The sequence below is a fragment of the Amphiura filiformis genome, chromosome 8, assembly GCF_039555335.1.
Source record: "Amphiura filiformis chromosome 8, Afil_fr2py, whole genome shotgun sequence".
Taxonomy (NCBI): domain Eukaryota; kingdom Metazoa; phylum Echinodermata; class Ophiuroidea; order Amphilepidida; family Amphiuridae; genus Amphiura; species Amphiura filiformis.
The window spans coordinates 12617280-12639158 of NC_092635.1; the positions used below are offsets into that span (position 1 = coordinate 12617280).

The 21879-nt window shown below is 37.2% G+C and overlaps 1 protein-coding gene across 1 annotated transcript; it reads right to left on the reverse strand.

Moving 5' to 3' along the window:
- Positions 1–368: 368 nt before the first annotated feature.
- Positions 369–14168, reverse strand: LOC140159416 (solute carrier organic anion transporter family member 4A1-like). The gene is made up of 9 exons (XM_072182887.1): positions 13406–14168; positions 12437–12536; positions 11320–11441; positions 10324–10581; positions 8905–9100; positions 8554–8710; positions 5145–5314; positions 4754–4818; positions 369–694 (listed from the first exon to the last, which is right to left on the reverse strand). Exons 1-9 carry the CDS (start codon positions 14166–14168, stop codon positions 381–383), a joined length of 2145 nt encoding a protein of 714 aa, XP_072038988.1. The 3' UTR covers positions 369–380.
- Between the last annotated feature and the right edge of the window lie 7711 nt (positions 14169–21879).

Here is a 21879-nt window from a genome sequence, read left to right on the forward strand (position 1 = left end):
CGCCAGAAACGAGCTTTTTCTACGGTTACTGCCCAGCTCATTTAGCGCGATATGGGATATTCTTTACCTCGAGTTTACTGCCCTCTGTTGACGACAGGGCTTCGAACTTTTATCAAGGCGATCTAAGAAGTGCAGGGCCGTGGACTCTATTCGGGAAGCTACAATATCATATACTGACTATTGTTTTCCTTGAGTTAACAGAAATAAATTAATATGATAAAGAAAGTTATTTTCAGCCTATATTCTTAGATATTACTCCGAACACAGATCCTCCGAATGACTAACATTCTATACAGCCTACATTGAGTGTCAATGTTCAAACACAATGTCTCCGGGTACTCTACATCCTCAGGGAATCCTAGATTTCCTGTCTACATGTTCTATTCTATGGCTTTATAACTTGATGAATGTGTGATTACTGAGCCATTTTCAGTGTCCTTTTTAAACAAAGCAGTGGTTTCACTCTCAACTCCCTCAAGCCCATCCTCTGCGGGTTTGTAAGTACATAAAGCCCCCGTGTAAAAGCATATAGATAGGAACCTCAAGACAGCCGCCATGCCAATCATAGTGTAGGCCAGTTGTTTGTTGTCATATTGCCAGCAATTCTTAGTTTCGTCACTGTCGCATTCACGTTCCCATAACAGACAAGCTTTGTCTATTAAGGCGCCAAAAATGATTGGTCCTGGAACATAGCCTGTAAGGATAAAGAACAGAATAATTAATCAACAGAGGGGAAATATTGGAAAATTCTGCGACAGTGGGTGGTACACTTTTGTTTTGTTTTAGTGTGGGGTGGCTGGCACACTCAATTTTAATTTGTGATGATTGTCATATGGTTTGTGAACTGGGCCATGTTCATCAAGACAGCTTTCGTTTACATTTTTTAGTTTTTCTATTGTTCAGAAACTAAAAATCGAGTTAATAATCGGCTACAAAGCTGGGGAAACTTACCATAGTCGAAATAGAGTAAGCATGTAGTCTATGTTATAGATAATTTTTATAATTGGCACTTTCTTGCCGTTGATGGGGTAAACATCGATATCACGTATTATAGGGTACACGTAATGCACATCTTGACCTCGCGTTCACTACACTGCAAAAACAGTGTTTACATTAAAGTGTTTCAATGCTAGAAAGTTAACTTCTAAACACCAATCTATCCTCAATTTCTAAACACTGTTTTTGCAGTGTAGTGAAAGCGAGTTCAAGAATGGCATCACATGAAAATGTCGTTACTTTATAATCTTTATAATTACATGATAACCTCTCGTTTCTTTGTTTTAGTATATTACCGTATATCGAATGTGATATCGAATTTCACCACATCAACATTAGAAAGGTACATGTTATGTTATAGGAATGGACTTTAGTATACTCCTCAACAAAAGTTTGGAAAGTTTTTCCACGCATCTATATCTCAGATTATTTGTGACATACATGTCATGTTATATCATGTTGCATATTTTAAATGGATAGCTACGTTTATTCCCTTTACAATGACACCACATTAACAATCACTTTTTACGGCTGAGTACATATCTTGCGAATGTAGTGGGGTCTCAAACAGAATGTGCCAAATTGACCATTATTCTGTACTCAAACAACACTAGTCACTAACCTCAATCGGGGTGGTAAATTCATAAGCAGCCACAACAGCCAGGTACCTCCTCATCCTGCTCCCCAGCCTGGTCACACGTTGCAGTGGAATGCCATTCTTCAACAGGATTCGTCGCAGGTCATTCAATGTGGTTGCATTGGCTACTCCAGCACGCACAGCACAACCAATCTGGTCTCACAAGTGTTCAATCGGGTTGAGATCTGGGCTGATGGCAGGCCATTACATTCTCTCTACAGCGGTGTAACGTCATTTTCACCCCCTGAAAATTTAGAAAATCCCGTAGGAAAATGGCCTTAAAATGGCTTGTGCCCCCTCCCCCAATCATACCCAGTGTCCCCCCCATCATGCCTCCCCCCCAATATGATGACCCACGCTACGCCACTGTAGAGAGAATGTAATGGCCAGCGATCAGCCCAGATCTCAACCCGATTGAACACTTGTGAGACATGATGCAGTCATGTCTACAGTAGAATTCATCTCGACCTTTGCAGGACTTAAACCCCATTACAAGCTATTAAACCAAGATAACACTCATTGAAACAGCTCAACTGATTAAATCGGATCTTCTCTGGTTGTGCACATGTGTCTGTTTTTGCATGTGCGATATCGCAATAAAGCTGGTATTATAGCTTCAGTTGGGTAACCGATTATAAAGGAAACGGAAGGACACAATGGTATGTGGACCTTTGTTCACGAAATGAGACAATGACCTGCTTTTTGTTAACCAGCATTCTTGAAAATGAGCAACATAATGATTGTTGACTTGTTTTGAAATAATTTCTTCATATTTTTGGTGTTATTTGTCGTTTACATATCCTTCCTAAAACACAAAAGTGCGACCCTCTCCAAACACCTAAATTAGCTAAAAATTTAGGACATGTTACAAAACTATATTTTCTAGAATTTCATAGAATAATTTAAATGTAGCTTGTACCGTTTTTTTGTGGCATCCTTCAGAACGGAGCGGTCCGTTACCAATATAAGCTTTGCTTTGCCCTCACTCATATTCTACGAAAGTGCGACTATTTCTGAACATCTAACCTAGCTGTAATTTTAGGTCATGTTAGAGAAATATATTTGCTAGAAGTTTGGAGAATAAATTAAATATTGGCTGGTTATTTTTCACACAGTGATGTTAACTAGTCAAGTGCCCATTCTTCCAACATACATCATTTGTAGAGGTCACGCGTCAATGGTGAGAGCACTGTGTATTGTGTATAGGAAAACGGACAGTAACTGCAGTATGACCAGCTTGGTCGTGCTGTGCGTGCTACAGTAGCTAATGCAACCACATTGAATGACCTGCGACGAATCCTGGTAGAAGAATGGAATTCCATTCCACAGCAACGTGTGACCATGCTGGTGAGCAGGATGAGGAGGAGGAGGTGCCTGGCTGTTGTGGCTGCTTATGAATTTTCCACCCGTATTGTGGTTAGTGACTACTGTTGTTTGAGCACAGCATAATGGTCCATTTGGTACATTCGATTTGAGACCCCGCTATATTCACATGACGTATACTCAGGCGTGAAAAAGGTTTCAAATGTGGTGTCATTGTAAAGGGGAATAAAGTAGCTAATATGCAACACGATTTGAAAAAAATTCCAAACTTTTGTTGACATGATGCAGTCATGTCTACAGTAGAATTCATCTCGACCTTTGCAGGACTTAACCCCATTAAAAGCTATTAAACCAAGATAACACTCATTGAAACAGCTCAACTGATTAAATCGGATCTTCTCTGGTTGTGCACAAGTGACTGTTTTCATGTGCGATATCGCATAAAGCTGATATTCATAGCTTCAGTTGGGTAACCGATTATAAAGGAAACGAAAGGAAACAATGTTATGTGTGGCTTTGTTCACGAAATCAGACAATGTCGTGCTTTTTGTAAACCAGCATTCTTGAAAATGAGCAACATAATGATTTTTGACTTAACACGGTTTAGAAATAATTTCTTCATATTTTTGGTGTTATCTGTCGTTTACATATCCTTCCTAAAACACCAAAGTACGAGTATTTCCAAACATCTAAATTTGCTAAAATTTAGGACATGTTACAAAACTATATTGTCTAGAATTTTAGAAGAGTACTTTTAATATTGGCCGGTTATTTTTCACACAGCGACGTTAACTAGGCAATGTACTATTACCTATAACATTAACTAAAACACCAAAGTACGAATATTTCCAAACATCTAAATTAGCTAAAAATTTAGGACATGTTAAAAACTATATTTTCTAGAACTTTAGAAGAGTACTTTTAATATTGGCCGGTTATTTTTCACACAGCGACGTTAACTAGTCATATCCCCATACTGTTAACGTAGGGCTATTTGTAAAGGTCACGCGTCAATGGGAAAGAGCACTGTGTATTGTGTATAGGAAAACGGACAGTAACTGCAGTATGAGGAGTTTAGATCCATTACATAGTAGTTGGGCGTTATGTGAGTGCCACAGTGCACACAAGCTTCATTTAACTTTGAAAAAGCAAATTCATCATCCTATGATTTACGTCTTTTACATTACCAGTCAATAAATCATATTTCGCTGGTCTGCATTATTGATAGAGACATAATCCCAAGGATTGTTAGAACACATACACCACACTTGTAAATGTAACTGTACATGGCTGTGCTCCCTGTACCAGGAGGCTGAGAGTTCATAAGGACAATGTCGGGTAGATCGGTTACAACAATGCTGGATCTAAGACACATGTGTCTAACGCATGCGTATTCTTCAATTATAGCTTTAGTCTCCCCGCCTTCGCGTCAAGCCAATTGCTTTTCGCAGGCCTGTTTAAAAGGGCATTTCGTGATCCACAGCATCCCCCCCCCCCCCCCCCCACTTTTCGGAAAAATAGTTGATATTTTTATACCTCTGGCAAATTTGAATTAAACGAAATTACAACACATTGACTATGGACATGATGGAGCAATGTAATACACATAATCGTGCATAACTCGCAAACGCCCAATCGAAATCAACTGAAATTTTGGAAATAAGCTTTTTTTTCGTGGACATCTACTAAAAAATATCATAGAAGATGCTACGACCACGAAATACTCCTTTAAATTGGAATCAACTGCCTCGAAGTTTGCTAACTTCATCTCAATAAATGTTACCTGTTTTGACTTACCTAGACCTTTAGAGAGAACCGACTGAACACCGAGTGCAAAAGAACGCTGTGAGTAATCTACACATCTGTGACAAAAAAAGAAATTAGAAATATTGTTAAACAAATGGTTGTTATTTAACAGATTGGTTAATATAAAATAATGATTTCAACCAATGTTATTATTTATTAAGCCTGGTGAATTTATATTTATTTTAGCATATTTATGTGCAATTGTATTTATAGTTAATAGTTAATAAACGACCATTGTAGGACAAATGATTTGTATTCCATTTTCGACTTCACGTTCATAATTTCGCATATGAAACAATTTTCAAAAATGTCTGCGCACAGGACAGATAAAAGATTTGTTACAACTGTCTAATCAAATATAAAGATCCTGAACCGCACGTACCTCAGAACACATGTCAGTGATGGTACAGCTATGAAAAACGTAGATGTCAGGATGGCAAATAACACAATAAAATATGGCACCATGATGTCACATTTTTCTCTGCACAATCCTGCTACGGCTGATCCGCCCCAATCGGTGCCATTTACTATGCATGCGCAATCCCCATATTGCTGTAGAAATGAAATGTGCTGAACAACTATTAATCTAGATCGCCAATGAGGTAAGGGGATGGCTGGGGAGGTATCCAGTATTAGTTGATACTAGATTTCGCGGTTCTTGGGTTTGGTGGTTCTCGTGATAGGCCTATCTCTAATTACCCAACACCCGTTACCCATAATACTTGTCCTGACCTGTCAAAACTACTACGATATACGTCTCTCAATGATTAAGACACAACTTAATCAACTCTGTTTTGTAGCTGTGACGCTTACTTCGGTACCCATATTCTGAAAACCCATCGTTCGCCTCTTCCTAGCCCTGTCCTGCTACCACATTGGAGGACCCAAAAATACCCCGAAATTCTAGTAGTGTCTGGATGTAGGCCCGGGATGTAGGCCATCAATTCAATCGGGAGAAATGTGAACGCAAACAGGTTATATAGGCCTTACCATAACTGATGATTTTTATGTTAATAGGCCTATTGGTCCGATGAGATGCACCTGTTAGTCACACTGTAATGCTTTCCGATGCGCGATGCGGTACTCTGCGCACACCCCAGTTGATACTACGCGATAGCATACCGCGAGCACGCGATATCGCACCGCGCGTACGCGATACGCACCGCGCGAACGCGATGTCGCACCACGCGAACGCTATAGCGCGCGGACGGACGGACGGACGGACGGACATTCTGTAATTAGTATTATGATTGGTATAGTTCAGGTCCAAAATTGAACATTATATAATGTTTTTTGTTAGAAAACTTGATAAATGATCACATCAAACAACCTCCTTATGCCATTGACCATTATACAGCAGTGGACTTCGGGTATATATATAAATGCGCTTTTATAAATGCGCACGTGACATCTACAAGTCGCCATACCGTGTTCAACGATGTAAGGTACCCGGATGTACACAAATTCCACACGGAAAAGTATAGGCGAAAATAACAGGTTACAAGGAAAATTATTTTTGCAAAATAGTGGCATTGATTGCAAAGGGCAAAATTATTTGAGCGAAACATACACTCTTTATTTAGATTTTCCATTACGGACAAAAATTAATGACGGAAAAGCTAGATATAGCTGATTTAAAAACTTGTATTTCAGTATTTCCGTGCAAAATGGGCGTGGCAATTGGCGATATTGATGACGAAATGTGATTCTTACTGGCATTAAGGTCAGAACTATGCAGCTGCCGGTGATGTTATTTGATAATTTTGCACGTGATGATAGGGAACTTAGGAGGCTGTCATTTTCTTCGGGAGGAATGGGTCATGGATTTAATTATTTGGTATTTCCACTCCCCCCCCCCCGTAGTGCCGCCACTGAACCCTAATTTTAACTCTAAGTTTAACGTAAATTGACGAAACTATAACTTAAGCCCTTTTTGGAATAATGACCCTCTTAATAGGCTAGATGTCCCCGACCGACCTCCTCAACCCCAACTTACTCATTCGCTCGCTCACATTCAATTAAGTATCAAAATGGACAAAAAAACAAATTCAAAATGTGTTTTAAGCACCTTTTGTGTCCCCATGCTAAATCCGTAATCTGTACACCCTTTGACGTACAATTTAGAGTATAAATACGTAGATGACTGTACATGATCTAATCATCCCGGCTGGAAGATGTTGAGGAAGACTCGTATACTATACATCACGCTCATACGTTATATGACAATTTGACGTACAATCACGTATGTTATGCATGGTTTATTCTTCTAGTATGGTCGTCATACACATTATTGTCATGGTATTATATATTGTAATTGTATACGTCAATTTTGTTCAGTTTGGTTCAAATGGCTTATAAAGTTTTACTTTACACGGAAGGGGAAACTTAGCAAATAAACAATTAATTTATGAGTGTAAAAGGGGGGAGGGTGGGTTTTGCCTAGCCGAAAGGGGGAACAATAATATTTATAAAATTATAAGTAAGGCTAAGAAAGAAAAAAACTCTGTTCTACGGGGGGACGGACCTTTCAAGTAGGGTCGGTCGGTCGGTTTTTTGTTGTTGAAATTACCCAAAAAATCACCAAAATCTGTAAATAATTTGCAATTTGAGAAAATAAAAAACATTTATTTGTACCGAAAAAAAAAAATTTCTCAATTTGTTCAAAATCTGGGTCGGTCGGGCCCGTAGAACATGGTTTTCTTTTTTCGTCGCCTAAGTACATAAGCAATAATAAATAAATAAATAAATAAATAAATAAATAAATAAATAAATAAATAAATAAATAAATAAATAAATAAATAAATAAATAAATAAATAAATAAATAAATAAATAAATAAATAAATAAATAAATAAAAATTAGATATGTTTGTACATGGGGGTGCTGTGCAATAATCATGACCCTTCGATATCCATGATTTATCCTTGCAAATTTATAGCATCGAACATCGAACCTCCAGCCAATGTTCCTTGCCAGTGCTAGCCACGAAACAAGGTCACAACTGTAGCCACTCCCTCAATGGTCGTATTTCAGTGATTGACAGTGATGTAATGCAAATATGGCGCTGGCCATCTGGTCACGTGCGCATTTATAAAAGCGCATTTATATATATAACCGAAGTCTACTGTACAGAAAAAGGATGAGAACTGTTTAGATAGTTATCATCAAATTTAAGTATTAGTTGAAAAGCAAAATTATTACACATGGGGGATTCCGAATTTGTAATATGTTAACAAAAACAACATTTTGAAAGTATTTGCAGACGGAAAAATATTTATCGAAGGAAACGTTAACAATATAATCACAAAATTGAACAAAATAGAAACATTTACTGTACAGTATCGTGTTGTTTACCGCCTTTGCATTCAAATGTACAGGAAGACAACCCGCTGTGTAGAATGTCACTTCGAGACTTACGCAACTGTCTACAAGCTTTAATGGCAGCGCGGAGGTGGTCACGTGCGTATTTATAAATACGCATTTATAAATATAGTCGAGGCACAGAGGAAAAAGAAGGCCCTTCTAAATTTGCGTTGAATCGGCTTCAAATTGGCACCTCGCCAAAACCTAGACCAACAAAACCCCACATAATTACCCCGTGCTGAACTTGTATTTCAAAATTATGATATTATTATCATCTCATACTTAACTTGCCGGAACTGTTAAATTTCCTGTGGATAAATTTGACGTGTTTCTTGTAAGTCAGTTAAAGAGGTCAAAGTTTTCGAAATGAGCATTTGATTTGGCAGGATATACCGTATGGCGTTAACAGCTTGAACAAAAGCTTTATACCTTAGTCCCATCATCGGCAGGATCCAGTAGCATTGTACATCCAGCATGACAGGATGAATAATACATGATATTATCGGAACCACACACAGGGTCATAGGCATCTTCACAGTTACAGTCTAGGTTACATATTGATGTTAAATTGCCTTCGATGTTTGAGCTATAAAGGAGATAACAATATGGCACTGAAATAACAATATTTAGTCTTACGAAGGTTGTAGAAGTACGTTATTCTGTTCAAAGTTGGTGGTGGTGGTGGTGGTTGGGTGATTTTGGTAGTTGTTGCTGTGGTGGTTGTGATGATGCTGAAGTAGATGATAATGCATTTGAATTGATGATTAACTATATTCAAACCTGTTAGTATATCCAACATTAACGCCAGCAAAGTGTGGATTTGGACAGCTTGCAATAAACATAGCCATTGCGAAGAATCCAAATATAATACTGCATAGAATAGCCTTCAGCATCATTGGTATCGTCATGTTAAAGTGTTTGATAACCCACCCTCCTAACAGATTACCTGTTACTCCTGCCGGTACGACTATTACGCCTGAAAAGAAAATACAATATAATGCCATGAATGTGGCAAATATGTTTCAGTATCAGAGTATAAACATTCATCTTGGGATTGATCTGGGATTGAATTGTTTAAGGATTGTTTTTTTGCAAAAAATGAATATACAGCCTGCCGCAATAAAAAAAATTGTCAAAGTAAAAAGCGCCCTCTTTGGCAATTAAAAATATTTTTGCGACATGATACTTACATCAACGGCAAGGGCGCAGTTTTAGCTTAAATGCCGTTTGTTCTGTTCAATTTGCTTGTTTTAATCTCGAGATATGTTTAGTTAACAACGAAAGGGTAAATCTAGGGAAGACGGCTGTACATGGAAAGTAATTGTTTTACTGTTTTTACTGTTTTATCATGATACAGGTATAATGATTCTCTTTTTCCACTTAACACAGGTTAAAAGATAAATAAATATTTCACATTCTGCTGTAAAATTACATACATGTACATGTCAATGATTTTATCGTGGCTAATAGTGTTCTCTTTGTCACCCAAGACATGTTAAAAGACAAACAAATATTGAACACTCTGTTGTAAAATCAAAATCATGTGAAGATCAATTTAATTACATACTGAGCAATTGTTACATAATCATTTCTAATCCTACAAATGAATGTTCTTTTATTAACTGTACTGTACATGTATTTGGATATAACATTCTATTCAATTTTCTAAAAAGTGGCGCAAAAGAATGAAACAAACGGTATTTGAAATTGAAAGCTAGGACTGCTCCCTTAACGTTGATGTAAGAATCATGTCACAACAGTATTTTCTCTATTGCCAAAGATGGCGCTTTCCAATTGCACAATTTTTTGAGACAGGCTGTACGGTATACTCAATCACCTACTGTATATAAAGTACAAGACGTTTAAATCTTTGCCAAATTTGATTTCAAATGACGGAGCAGAATTCATAAACTATTTGCTGCTACGTAAATATGAAGATGAGGTTGACATGTTCAGCAATATAAGGAAAGAAACAACTACATTCTCAAGAACGAAAAATCAAAGCTTTGATTGGTCATTGAAAAAATATCTACTGTTCAATTGAAATCTTAATTTTATCACGGGTTTCCACCACTAAGTACTCATATTAATATTATTTGAAGACTCTTTTATACCTCAACACAAGTCAACAGAATATTAGCGTTTTTATTGATAAATGTACAAATACAACGTGTTTTTAAGTTCTACAAAAGATCTTACCAATTAATAGAGCAGCATTCCCCGCCGTCATGGTAAATAGGGATTCTACATATTTAGGCCCAAAGGCAGACACAAAAGCCATGATAAACGTTTCGCATACTGCAGCCGCTACAATCAGGCAATATGTAGGGTTTTTCGCAAGTGCCAAAAAAGACAAAGGAAGATGAGCGACTTTCGCCACACCTGGTGCCGGTTTGAAACTGACCTCTGATCCTGCTCGAGATTCTCGATGTTTATTCAATTGAGCTATGTGGTATGCTATAAAAAAAACAACAAGCGACATTCAACGTTATTAAAATAACTTTGCACTGTTGTAGGAATTAATATGTAGCTACATAATATCAAGTATAATATCAACAAAAAGTACTTTTAGGCCTAATGTTACTGGATTGCTGAGATAAGTTTGAATTATGAAAATTGTAATTATCGTTTAAAAAGGAAAATATTACGATGAGAATGTAGTATGACTTATCCATCATACAGGGTGTATCAAAATAAAGTTTGGAAAATGCCACTAGATTAAAAGGTATGAGATATTTTGGTCAAAATGGTATAGTTGATAACTGAATCAACATCTTGTCCTCCCACAACTCTAAAATCACTTGCGTGTGACAATTAATAATCTTCCCTGGCGGCTTTTAGCTCATTTTATGAGCTGGTTTCAATGTGAATGCCAATAAATTGTCACAACAGATAGCCTATATGCAGGAAGTCACAAACTGACCAGTACGTGTCACAACATTTTCAATATACAATACGACGTTCGGTCAATGTATTATTTTTCCAATACAATACTAGCTAATAGTAATAATTTTAGGTTTACAGGCACTATGGATGTCTTGTAGTGCGACGAAAGATCTTGCAGATTTTCAATAGTCAAATGAAACGTCAAAATACCATTAAACTGTAGGATGAGTACTGATCATCATTTTGAGACACCCTGTATAGATAATTAAAAAAAACTTATACTAATATGAATAAATTGGAATTACCTACCAGGTAAATGCTTGGGGAATCCTAGCATTGGCAATACAACTATTAAAGCTATTGAGGCACTAACGAGAAATCCTAACCACCATGCACCGACCCATAGTGGACTATCTGGTGTGATATCAATACTGTTAATGAGAAATATCGAACAATTCTAACTTGGTTACTGTGCAAAATATATATACAATACGTCTTACATGCCGAAATGTTGCTAGCTCGAATCTTTAGATCTTTAACGATGAACAATAACATACATTCACAGACATGCGTTTAAAATAAACATCTCAAAAAAAGTAACTAACCCCCCTTAAATAATGGCCATTATTAAAAAAGGGGCTATTGTTTTACAAATCTGTAAAATGCGTTGGAAGCAGAATTTATTTCTGCGCATTTTGACACCTCATTTGATACGATAGCCCAGAAAACAATAAAACACCGGTCAATTTAATGTAGTGAGGTCCAGATTTGAAAGTTGCACTTACATACAAATTTTTACAATACAAAAACACTCAGATATCATTACACGGTATTTCCTTCCATTACACTGAATACAAAATCAATAGAATTTACTGCAACTTTCAAATCTTGGGCTACTTTGATTTAAATGTACGCTGTGACGTCAATATTTAGTCATTTGCTACAAATGAGGTGTCAAAATGTGCAGAAATAAATTCTGCTTTCAACGCATTTTACATATTTGTAATACAATAGCCCCTTTTTGAATAATGGCCAAAAGGGGGGTTAGTTACTTTTTTTGAGATGTTTATTTCATTTTCCATAACAGTACGTTTTACTTTTGCAACTTCTGCAATTTAGTGATAAATTTCGCATTAACCATGTTAACAGGATCAAACAAACCGGGTGACATAAGGCCTAGGCGAGGCGAGGCTCAAACAAACCGGGGTGACATAAGGCCTAGGCGAGGCGTAGCTCATTTTGTATGTCCTGGTTTTAAGATATTGTAAATGACAGGCCCAGATCTCGAATGCGACTGACTGGAACACACAAAAACATAAACAAAAACAAAACAAAAACGGGTAGCTTTACATTAGTAAATAATGCTGTGCTAGTTTGTAGTTGTACCTTTATTCCCTACAAATTCCATTCATTAATTTGTACTTACTCTCCTACGTCCAAATGAAAGTCGGTGTACATATCCAGAAAGAATCCCCCAAAGACAAATCCTAATGCTGGGCCAAATACAGCAGTTGCCTGCAAGATACCTGCATTTCAAAGTGGTACAATCATGGAAATGTATAATTAGAAGTAGTTGTGATCTCAAACTGAGCATGTTTTGATGAACCCCAGACTATCATAAACATTCCTTTTATAGTAAAATGACAAAAAAATTGTTATTGGAAGGCAAATCAGAATTTTGTCATTGCTACTCTGCTCGCTCGGGATAATTACATAGATACGGTTTACAATACTCTGGTATTCGTCGATTTGCTCAAATCATGACAAATTTCTGTTGTACGACCAACGTTTAGTTCCCTGAAGAAACATATTCAACTGTCAGCCTTAAAGTAAATAGAGTACTCCCTGAATTGTCAAATCAAGTTATTATGGAGCAATTAAGTGTAACACTTACATACATACATACATACATACATATTTTATTTATTTCCATCATATCAAAATACATGCAAGCAAATTTAACAAAACAGCAAAATAGAATTTAAAAAAGATGGCGGAGATGTAACAAAAGGCAAGAGCCTGAATTGAGCGTTACACCACCTTAAAAGAAATATTACAGGCTAATTAATATAATACTAGAATTAAGAATTACACTCGAATACAGATACATACATTTACACACACACACCCACCCCACATACACCCACCCACCAACAGATGTCTCAAGCAACAAAAGCAAGGTAATGTAGGAAAATAAATCACAAAAATAAATCATTTGATCAATAAGTCAGAATTACGGATGTGATAAGAAAAATAGTTTCAACAAATCATAACCAATTATAATGTACCAAATACTGATACATAATTTACAACAAAGATTATAGCTGATATGAAAGAGCATCTTAACATACAATAGAATAAAATTTATGCGAATAACAGATTAATTGTCTCTTACCTGTGTAAATAGCAGCAGATTTAGGCGGCAAATTCTCATCAATATACGTCAAACCTAACGTATAAATAGGAGATGAACCTACACCATGTAAGATTTGAGCCGCGATGAACACCCCATAAAATCGACTTAAGCTGTCAGCCTCTTCTGTGTTGCATATTTCGGGATTTGTGCGATTGGCTTTGCATAGTTCAAACTCTACGGATTCATAATTGTATGGATCACTTAAAAAATGAGGTAATGTAAATGTAGCAGAACCTATAGAAAATAAAAAGGCACCTATAGCAAGAATGAACGGTTTATGTCCGCGTTCACCGAAATAAGTAACAAACACAACCACACACATTACAGCTAAGTCATAGGTACTTGATATGAAGCCACTTCTAACGCTTGGTAGATTGAAACGTCGTTCTAATGTTGACAACACAACATAAACCATACCGTTGACTGTGAAACCTTGCGCAAAAACAAACACACAAAGAAAGAATAGGTATCCTTTTGGATTGTTCAGATATTGCAGGAATTTAGGTCTCAAACACACCCATCCATACCGCCAAGACGCATCTTCTATAGCTTTGTAGTTGAGTTCCGTTAGTTTAGGTTTCTTCTTAGGTGCGTCCCCATTTTCGTGTCCAGGTGCTTCCTCTGGAGGAACAGAGAATGAGGTCTGTTTCTTAAGTTTTGGTTTTGTTTTTTTGACCGTTTCGTCTTCTGGAAGGAAGGAGCTGCCGTCGCCGTGTGTTGTTACCGGTATGATATCAGCCATGGCAAAATATATGAATTACTCAGTCTAGAGACAGGTGAAAGTTACATCAAAATTCTCAGACTCTACTCTTAGATTGGAAGTTGAAAATACTATTATGGTAATAGTATCTTATTCCGTATTTCAGTTTAATAGTGTATTTGCGACCATGACCAATAATAGCCGGCATAGTCTCTGCCAATTGAACTGTTGTTAATATCTGCCTAAGAATAAAACGTTATTATTGTTGTGATTGGCCTCATTGACCCTAAAGTACGACTTTGACATTGCAATTATACTGCTGTGAAAAAAAATGCATCATTGCGGATTTGAATAAAGCATACCAAATAGCTATAAATATGTGGCTGGACACTTCCTTTTGACCGGTGTGGGTAGTTCACTATGGATGGCGGAAAGCTTCAAAACACGCCTAAGAATACGCCTAAGAATACGCCTAACCTTAGACGTCTAAGATGCAATCTTAGACGTCTAAGATGCATTCTTAGGCGTCTAAGATGCAATCTTAGGCGTCTAAGAAATTCGCGGTAGACTTAAATCAACGAATCACAGGACCAGAAATCCCAAACAACCAATCATCTTAGGCGTATTCAATTATTGACCAATGAAATCTTAGACGCCTAAGATTTTACACGCCTAAGAATTCTTACACGTCTAAGATTGATATTTTAGTGATGGACGGTATCACCAATGTGATTTTCTCTGAGGACTTGCAGCAAAATTGATTAATTGGTTTGATTTTATTTTCGTTGGTTTGGTGTGCTGTTTTGGTGTGGCTAGTAGTAGTCAGGTATTAATGTTGATGAGCATGATGACGGCGACGACGACGACGACGATGATGATATGATGATGATGATGATGATGATGATGATGATGATGATGATGATGATGATGATGATGATGATGATAAAAATTAATACACAAACAACAAGAGGAACAAACATGCCTAGCATATATTTATATACCGCCATGATTCTATTTTTAACATAGAAAATTTGACCTCTTGTCTTCTTGCACTTTGCAGACTGAAATTATGCATATCTGATCTCTTCAATTATAAAACACGATTTGGCCTTGGCCTGGGGGCCCGAAGTTGGCGAAAATATGTCACACGCTGTTCGAATTATAAAGACATAGTTGGTTGACCTTATAATGTGTGTGCAATAATAACTTGACCTCTGAACGTATTGGATATAAACGCATCATACCCTACACCGTCAGGTTAACTTTCTTGTTGAATGGAGGTATCGAGGTCTCTTGACTCTGTATTTTGGCTCAGTCATAGCATACGTGTTAAGAAAAAACATACATGAAAAGTGAGCAGGTTGACACCATCGACACGTGCTCTTTGTTTAAACATCACAAGTAACATGAGTGGCAAACATCAATGTTTCATATTGCTTGCAACCCCCTCCCCCTAATCAATGTTGGAGCCAATACTAGTCCGTTCCTATCTCAGTATCAAAACAACATTGACTGGTGGGGGCGGGGGAGGTGAAAATTTCATACTAAATTTAATCCCTCATCACTGCCATCATCATCACCACCACGACTCTAATAATCATCTGACATCATTTGTATTATCCATCATCATCATCATCATCATCATCATCATCATCATCATCATCATCAACAACAACAACAACAACAACAACAACAACAACAACAACAACAACACCATCATCATCATCATCATTATCATCATCATCATTTACACTATAGCCACACAAATAAAAATCTTACATTAACTGCAAGTCATCAGAAAAACAAAATATTTAAAACAAATTTAAGTTTTATCAGTTTGCAACAACAACATCAACTGCTAGATTATGTTCAAATGAAAAAAAGCCTATTATGTAAAATACATTGTTCCGCCTGAATTGTCAAAAAGTGGCTGAAAAGAACAAAACAATGGGCCATTGTGCCGAAAGGTGGGAGAACATGTACCCTATCCCCTCCCACCCCATCACCCCTTTCTCTTTGGGATTGACCCGGGTGGCTAAGGAGAGAAAATGAGTTTATTAAAAACACACCACCCAGCCATTGTTCGAAATATTCTCTAACGCACAGCGTCCGTTGTACGTTTTGATCGAATTTGCGATACCGTCCATCACTAGTCACGGTCAAATGGTCAATCTTAGACGTGTAAGAATTCTTAGGCGTGTAAAATCTTAGGCGTCTAAGATTTCATTGGTCAATAATTGAATACGCCTAAGATGATTGGTTGTTTGGGATTTCTAGTCCTGTGATTCGTTGATTTAAGTCTACCGCGAATTTCTTAGACGCCTAAGATTGCATCTTAGCGCCTAAGAATACGCCTAACCTTAGACGTCTAAGATGCAATCTTAGACGTCTAAGGTTAGGCGTATTCTTAGGCGTATTCTTAGGCGTATTTTGAAGCTTTCCGCCATCCATAGTTCACAACTCCGGTGTGGTGTTTGACTCCAGAAAAGAATTTATTTAGTAGTTGATCTACTGTTTAACTGTATTACTAGTCTTGGTATTACCTTGTACCTCGGTATTAACGTGGTATTACCGTGGTATTACCTTGTACATACTATCTACTACTATTGACTTCTTGTTTTCTATTATTTCTTCTCATCTTATTTTACCAATTCTCTTCTCCTTTTCTTTTCTTCACTCAAGGAGCCAGTGTTAAAGCATATTTTATTTTTAGGTCAACAATTTGTCAAAAACAAGAAAAAGGCACGAGTATAAAACTTGGAAGCAACTATTATCAAACAAACCACAGCGCTAGTTTTTAATGTTCATGAGTATACTATATTTGATCAGAAGGGTAATCAGCAAATAGATAATTGAACACAAAGTACACACAATTGGTAACACGCCTCCTGTCACAAGACCGATCAAACTTTCTGCACAATAATTCAAATGTGAACTTAACCATGTTAACACATAGTCAAGAAAAACTTGAATAGTAGTTTGAAAAAATAAATGCATGCGATTCGGGGTTAGTGTTGGTTGGGTGCTTTGATTAATTCGCATTTATGGGATACTCAGACCATTTCCCTACTTTTTTACGTGTAAATGGGGCCCAACAACTTTGCTCAAACGCTTGTGCAAACTAAAGTACAAAATTAAGTAATTAATGGGAAAGCTGAAGATGTTGGCAGAAGAATAAAGTTGATCTGCTTTACTCAGTGTAACGCAATAGCAAAACAATAAAATGGCAACCGTTCGGTGATTACCCGCGATGGAAATGGTGGCCGTTCGCTTTTACCCTAATGCAGGAAAAATGTTTTCTCCCACTTTTGTTTAAAAAAATAATCTCAAATTGACTTGTCATGAAAGAAATAATTATACATTTTGTATAACAGCCGAACAACACTTTACTCGTCTTCTTTATGGAGATGTTGAGTTCGCTGAAAAATACATGCCCCAAAATATCACTTTTGCCTAAAAGTGGTTTTTTTTTTTGGGCCTAAAAGGAGAATGAACAAGAGGACCAGATGAGTTGCCTAACATCACCCTGTTTCATCTGACTTCAGATATCGCGGTGTTTGCCATTCCCCATTGTTCGCCGAGATTCCCCCAATACTTGGTGAAGAAAGTCCAGTTTTAGAGGCAGGAGGTCACCAGCTGGAGCACCTGGAAAAAACAAGCGATTTAATCTCTTTTGAGCGAGTATGGACTGGAAACCAAATGCACGGGGAAAGGCCAAATCCCGGGTCTGTGGTGCAGGCGAGGAGAGAACGCTCTGCTAACCCGCTCCCCTGCATTCCCTTATTCCTCGTTCCACATGGTGTCCCTGAAGGAACTGTATCAAAAGGAAACTTATTTGTTTTGGGTATTTATTATTGATGTTTTGGAAATGTTGACAATCGACCACACCGTTCTTGAAATATAAGAACTTCAGAAACTGCCTCATTTTCACACCTTTCCACGGATTCAAATGTAACTTGTTATGAGTGTCAATAATACAGCGCATGGGACGTTTATGGTATTAAATTGATTGATATTTGACTCAATGGAACGGATTAAAAATGAGGTAGTTTTGTAAAATTCTTATATAATATTTATTAATAGCGAAGCAGTCCATTGTCAAAATGTGACAGGTAATTAATGCCTCCACCATATCAACTATATTTAGTTCTGGTTGATTAAGATACCCAAATATTTCCGACGATACATTTCTTTCAGGATACCCTGTACGAAGAGGTGATGCGCCCCCTACGGTTGTTCATGCGGTATAATGAAATGCGTGTGTGTACCCTCGAATGACTTGGACTAATCGTAGAACCATCTTTTGCGCTCATTTCAAAATATTAACCCATCCCTTACCCTGGAATAAGACCGAATGATCATCGCAGGTTGGTGTGTGGTAAGTGCATAAACAAAACCTGGAAATGGATAATAAGGTATAGACGTAAGAAAAACATTTTAGGAGACAAGAGCAGACCCCCACCCCAATAAAAACAAAACAAAAAAGATACAACACCAAGCAAGAAAATTAGAAAAATAGAAAAGAACAAGTGACGACATTGTGTTCTGAGAGATATTGGCTTTGGGACTCGATGGCTTCAACACATCAGTAAGGTTTGCATTCTCCATAGAGTTGTACATAAGTCATTATACATGCGAAATCAAAAATGTTGTCCAAGGACATATCTTCAACATACCTGAAGTTGATGGTGGGGCAAAATGTCTGACATTGGTTTTCAGGGGGGTCAAAATGTACAAAAAATATACAATTGGGGTTTTGCATGGGTAATATCTCAGCTAAAAGTATTCTAATAGGCTCAATATTGGATAAGAGTAATGTCCTACCAAAGGGCTCTGACTGGCAAAAAAATAGACAGTAAAATTATTTTTACTTTTGGAGTTTTGACCCCCCAAAGTTGGTCCTGGATGGACGAAGTTGCATTTTGAGGGCCCTATATCTTTTAAAGTAAAGGTGTTACAAGTTTTCTGATGCCAGATTTGAATTCTACACAAATAAGTACCCCAGAATACATACTTTACAAAGTTGTAAATGGTTCCCTTTATACATTTATGGACCTCCAAACGTTGTCTTTCGCGTTGCGACACATTTTTACGTTGACCCCTCTGAATTTCAAAGTGATGCCACGGGAAAACGAAATGGAGTATGAAGCTCAAATTTTCGGAATTTTACTTTCTCATCAATATCTACCACCACACAGAAAAAGAAAAAAATTGAAGAGGTGCTGCGGTGCACATCCCTGGAGTTGACATGGAATGGGTCTAGTGTCCTTTTACTGAGACCTTAACATGATACGAAAAAATACCACCACACGATTATCGCAGTCAAATGCGAAAAGCGCCGGCATGTGACTATTCTTTTTTGTGTGTTAAGTCATGTGGTAGCTTTATCTTGACCTTTACTCTTAAATTATTACTATAAAGATTATACACTACGATACCTCATTTAAATATATAGATAACGAATGTTGATAACACGGTCATTGACTACACCGACTTCATAAAATTTAATTGATTATAATATATAGTAAATATTCTTGAAAAAACAACTGATAATTATTTGCTCGGAAGTATACTGATGCTGATTAATATTTCATATAATGTTCATAACATAACATATTACGTTTACACTATGCCAAAAATTGATTTTTACACTTAAAAAAGTTTATGGGTAAATGTATGTTTTCAAATATTACCCATCTTCACGCTTTGGATCTGCTGCGACCTCACAATTACAAGCATTTGAATGTGCGGAGGTCGAATTCTAAAAATGACAATAGACAAAGTGGCCTGTACAACTAGAAAATGTTCCAAAATTTGGAATAAAAAGACAATATATACTTTTCTTTAGCCACTCTTCTTCTCTTTTCTGCTTGTTGGAATCTTGCTATTTGTATGAGGTCACTTTGTCATATACTAAATTCGACTTTAGCCCATTCAAATGCTTACAACGTTGCTAGAGGTTACAGTAGGTGGCATACTTTCCAGGATACTTTCATGTCACCGTATAATTACACCAAGAGGCCTAGAAATCATGCGCGTATTATGAATTAGTTTATAGTCCCCGGTAAGCACAACCCATACCTCTTACCTAGGCTCCCCACTCCCCCACCTATAAACCTCCTCTTTCCTGTCCCAAGTGTCTCCTTCTCCCTCTCCTCGCCTCCCCCTACATTCGAACACTATTCCACTCCACTCTCAAGCTCTCCTCACCCCTTCTCTTTCCACTTCCAATGCTTTCTCCAATCCGTTTCTCTTACTCCCTCCCCTTACCTCCCCACCACACACGCACAAACTCTCCCTCCTCTCTCTGTCTCTCTGTTCTCACTTTTTCCGAGTAAAAATTACTTCAATAAAAGTAACTAGCTTATATTGGAAGTCATTTATCCTTCCATCAATCTTCCTACATGCGATAAGCACATGAATCATATTGACAATAGAAACGAATAAAAACAACCAGCTTTCAACACGTGATATTCAAAATTTCCACGCCAAAATTGTCTAGGGCAATGACGTCATGGTTATTTGTGCTCAACTGCCGTCAGCCTTCATTGTCTTACTGGGACGTCATTGCCACAGGCAATTTCGGTGCTCGGGAAATTCGCGTGATGAGAGACGGCTGTTTTTATTTGTTTTAAAGGTTAATTTGAGTTTGTTTTAAATAAAAACCGCGTGATACGTGCTTGATAATTATTTCTAACATAAGGCATTATGTTGTGATTGCTGGAGGCTTCTTTTAATAATGCTGTCAGATCAATTACAATTTAATGGCGGAACCCTTTTGTTCGAAACAATGGTACCACTTTTATGAATAGCCTGTCGGCAAGTCAAATCGCCATCAAAGGAACAATGCGATACGTAATCTATTGCACATCCATGTTTATATAACTTCCTGTTCCAACGCGTTTCTATCGATTGATGCACCATGCTGCCCGCAATTGGTTTTGAATTTTAATTTAAAAAAACGTGCGTATAAATTAGCCATCCGTCTAGACTCTCTAAGCCCCGCTTCATACTTTTTAGTGGACGTAATTATTCGATGCAACATGTTTTATTTAATCTATTGCCATTCTATTTCCAATTATGTTTAACTTCTAACGAATGTTTGATGACGTAAAATCGATAATATATTTCCACCAGATATTCGATATCACATATAATAGATTTTCGGTCAACACATATTCGTTAGAAGATAAAAATGAATTGAAATAGATAAAAGAATACTTGTTGAACGACTATTCTACGTGGAATACCGTATGTTTGAATAGGCCAGTTGTCACTTTCAAAACTGGACCACCGTACATTCAAATGCTTGTAACTTGTAAGTTACCGAATTCTAAATGAACCATGGAGAAAGGAGCGGAAGTCAGACTGAATTTAATCTGCAGATGGTGTCAATAAAATTCATATTTTTTTTCCAAACCAATATCCCAGCAAGTTGCTACCGCGGGGAATTGAACCCGGATCTCACGCGAATAATCTTAACCCTTAAGACACACTCTTCCATATAGTCTCCCACATAGATGATCTCTAAATGTAACAAGTGTTGGTATCTAAATCATAATGAGATCAGCTCAGTTGAGAACGTTCAAACTTTTTTTCGGACGTTTTGGATTCTTTACCACTAATAATGAATGTTGAAAACAAATTATGCAGGTTATATATCTGATATAGGCCTAATTTAGATACATCTTTCATATAATCAAATGTCAACAAACTTTGGAACAAATGATCATAGCGTTATCAATATAAACAA

Coding starts and splice junctions, on each gene's coding strand:
- LOC140159416 (XM_072182887.1), bottom strand. CDS start 14,168: ATGGCTGATATCATACCGGTAACAACACACGGCGACGGCAGCTCCTTC. Junction 11,442..12,436: donor TTTCATTTGGACGTAGGAGA/GTAAGTACAAAT, acceptor TCTCATTAACAG/TATTGATATCACACCAGATA. Junction 8,711..8,904: donor AATGTTGGATATACTAACAG/GTTTGAATATAG, acceptor TCTCCTTTATAG/CTCAAACATCGAAGGCAATT.